The 2,574-nt window shown below is 52.8% G+C and overlaps 2 protein-coding genes across 2 annotated transcripts in view; both read left to right on the top strand.

Moving 5' to 3' along the window:
* Positions 1–1,956, top strand: part of UBE2F (ubiquitin conjugating enzyme E2 F (putative)) — a 21,377-nt gene extending 19,421 nt beyond the window's left edge. Inside the window, exons 7-8 of the mRNA XM_045294424.1 lie at positions 226–288; positions 1,379–1,956. Coding sequence (XP_045150359.1) covers positions 226–288; positions 1,379–1,429 — 114 coding nt within the window. The 3' untranslated portion in view covers positions 1,430–1,956. The remainder of the gene's footprint in view (positions 1–225; positions 289–1,378) is intronic.
* Positions 1,501–2,574, top strand: part of SCLY (selenocysteine lyase) — a 44,784-nt gene continuing 43,710 nt past the window's right edge. Inside the window, exon 1 of the mRNA XM_004701869.2 lies at positions 1,501–1,569. Coding sequence (XP_004701926.2) covers positions 1,501–1,569 — 69 coding nt within the window. The remainder of the gene's footprint in view (positions 1,570–2,574) is intronic.

Genomic DNA, 2,574 nt, shown 5'->3' on the forward strand with positions numbered 1-2,574 from the left:
CAGAACCAGTGCAGCAGAACTACGTCCTGTACGCTCCCCGGGACTCAGCTCCCTCTGATGATGGTGGGAGAGACTCATAGCTCCAAATCACTTTGGTTCTTTGTGGAATTTCCAGGTCATTTGACCTGTGTCAATTAGATTTCTGTTGCCTGATTAGTAAACTGAAGCTTGTAATAGCACCGCCCCCACCCCCAATGGTGACTTTGAATTTCTCTCTTTTTTAAGGATCTTTTGAATTTTGATGATCCACTGAATATTGAAGCTGCAGAACATCATTTGCGGGACAAGGTGAGCTTGTAACTGGTTCGTTTTGGGTGGTGAATTGAGTACAAAGATTATCACTTGCTCTTGGTTAAGCCATAAGAAATGGAGAAGTTTTAACATAAATAAGGAAATGGGGAATAGTAGGATCCAGATCTGAAACATATCAATAGGTGAATACTGGGCCTGCAACAGAGCAGTGATTGTGACAACTGGCAGCACAGGCAACATTGCATTGTTACACAGAAGGTCACGAAGTCTCAGAGAAAAGTGGTCGGAAAGCAGCATCCATGGTCAGATGTGGTTTTCTAGTCTAATTCAGCATAAGTCATTTGAAACAGTCCGCCTCATTAGTAGCATAGACAAGCACATCTGTAGAGATGGCGAGAGAGAAAACTGCACGTGTGTGAGGAATAGCCACGTGTCGGGGAGAATGGAGAAGCCAGAGTACATGAGGGAGCGTGAAGAGGCAGCCTCGGCCTGTCTGCCTGCCCCTGCTCCTGCCCCTATGGTCCCTTGACCTCTGCAAGACCATGGGCATCTGTGCCCGGCCTCCAGCCCGGGCCTCTTCAGAGAGGCCCTTTGCTGCTCTGACCGCTGTGGCCTCTGATGGCGTCTTTCTACATAGCAATGCACGTCGGGCAGCCGTATGCACGAAGCCTGGGGTATGTGACGTGTGTCAGAGAGCAAGGGGCACAAGACAGATTTTTAACCTGTCGTTCATCTTTTTTTGAAGGTTGCTCTCTGCCCTTTGCATGCAACAAAGGAGCAGTTTGTGATATCTGGACAACCCCAGGCACAGGGCTGCAAAGCCCCAGTTAGACTCAGCTCCCCCTGAATTCTGAGACGGGCTCTGCCCCTAGTCCTCTGGCAGGGCCATGGTGCCCTTGCTATGTGGTCTGGTAAGGGTATGCCTTGGGCTGTGAAGTGTAGGCATAGCTGAGAGACAGCAGGTCCAGAGACAAGCGGCCCATGTGCGTTTGTAGAGACCGTGACCCCACTCCCCATCTGACCCCACCTAGCACACCCCACCACAGGGCTTTACCTGGCTCCTGCAGTGTCGCTGCTGCCCACTACCTTTCTCCTCACTGCTGCCCCTCCTCTTTTCCCCCTGAAGGAGGACTTCCGGAATAAAGTGGAAGACTACATGAAGCGGTACGCCAGGTGATACAGGAGGCCTGCAGGGCCGGGATTGTGCACTGCCCTCCGTCCCCATCACAGTCCCTCTCTCCCACCGGGATGGACCAGCCCCTGACACTCTGGTCTGAAGAACAGCTTCCACCTGCCGAGTTCGCTGGAGAACGCCATGTAAAGTCAGCAAGGAATGTGTCTTGGGCGCTAGAGAACTGTCTGCTTTCCTTCTTAGCGTGGGTCTGGTTTGAACCTGCACCGCACAGGCTGCTGGTGGGATTCCTGCCAAGTTTCAATGAACTCACAGTCTAGAGCTTGCTGACCCTCCCACAAACCGCCTGCTCCAGTGATGCGAATGATGTGTACCTTGTGACCCGCAGAGAGTCAGCAGGAACCTGCTGCCCAGATCTGCTTGGATGCAAAGCCTCCTAGCCCCTCCCCCTCGTGTGCTGGGACCCTGCCCAGTGTTGCCAGGCTCCCCAGAAATGCAGAGTCATTTATTGTCTACCTTCCTGAGATGCATTGGTTTGTTTTTTATTTAATGTAAGTATATTTTGGAACAGATTTGTCATGTGTATGATTTAATGTGTGTGTCGTCGTCCTGCCCCCCCTACTCTAGTTTGAATTTTCATTGTATAGAGTAGTCAGAAAAGTTCCCGGGGCAGCTGCTACTGAAAGGAATACAAAGAAAACGAGAGAAGACCCGGTTCATTTTGTCCACAGGCTGGAGAGTCTGGCCTTGCACACAGCTTGGCTTTCGGGCCCAGGTGTCGTGAGAATGTGCTGAGCCCTGGAGTAGACCCACCTGGGTGTTGGAGAAAGTCAAGCCCCTGCTGGCCCACCTGTTCAAACCACCCCCACCTGCACCATGGGGGTCTGTAACCTGAGTGTGATTGAACCACATGCCCTGCCCACTGGCCCAGCATCGGAACTGGTCTCTTCCGGCCCTGTGGCGACAGTGAGACCATGAGTGCAACACACATGCAGTGCCACCCACAGTGCACCTGGGGCCTCCTCTGTGTGCCAGGCTCCCACCCCTTGTGGATCCAGTGCCGTCTACATCTGCAGCCATGTCCATGTCTCCATTTCCTGCCCCCTGAGTGTGACAGTGTGTCCTGGAGATGGAATGGGGGTGGGGGCTGCAACCATGTACAATCAGAAGGGTGCCCCCAACCCTTCCTT

This window comes from Echinops telfairi, unplaced genomic scaffold, assembly GCF_000313985.2.
Source record: "Echinops telfairi isolate 266 unplaced genomic scaffold, ASM31398v2 ScPeMD7_3;HRSCAF=10, whole genome shotgun sequence".
In the NCBI taxonomy this organism is placed as follows: domain Eukaryota; kingdom Metazoa; phylum Chordata; class Mammalia; order Afrosoricida; family Tenrecidae; genus Echinops; species Echinops telfairi.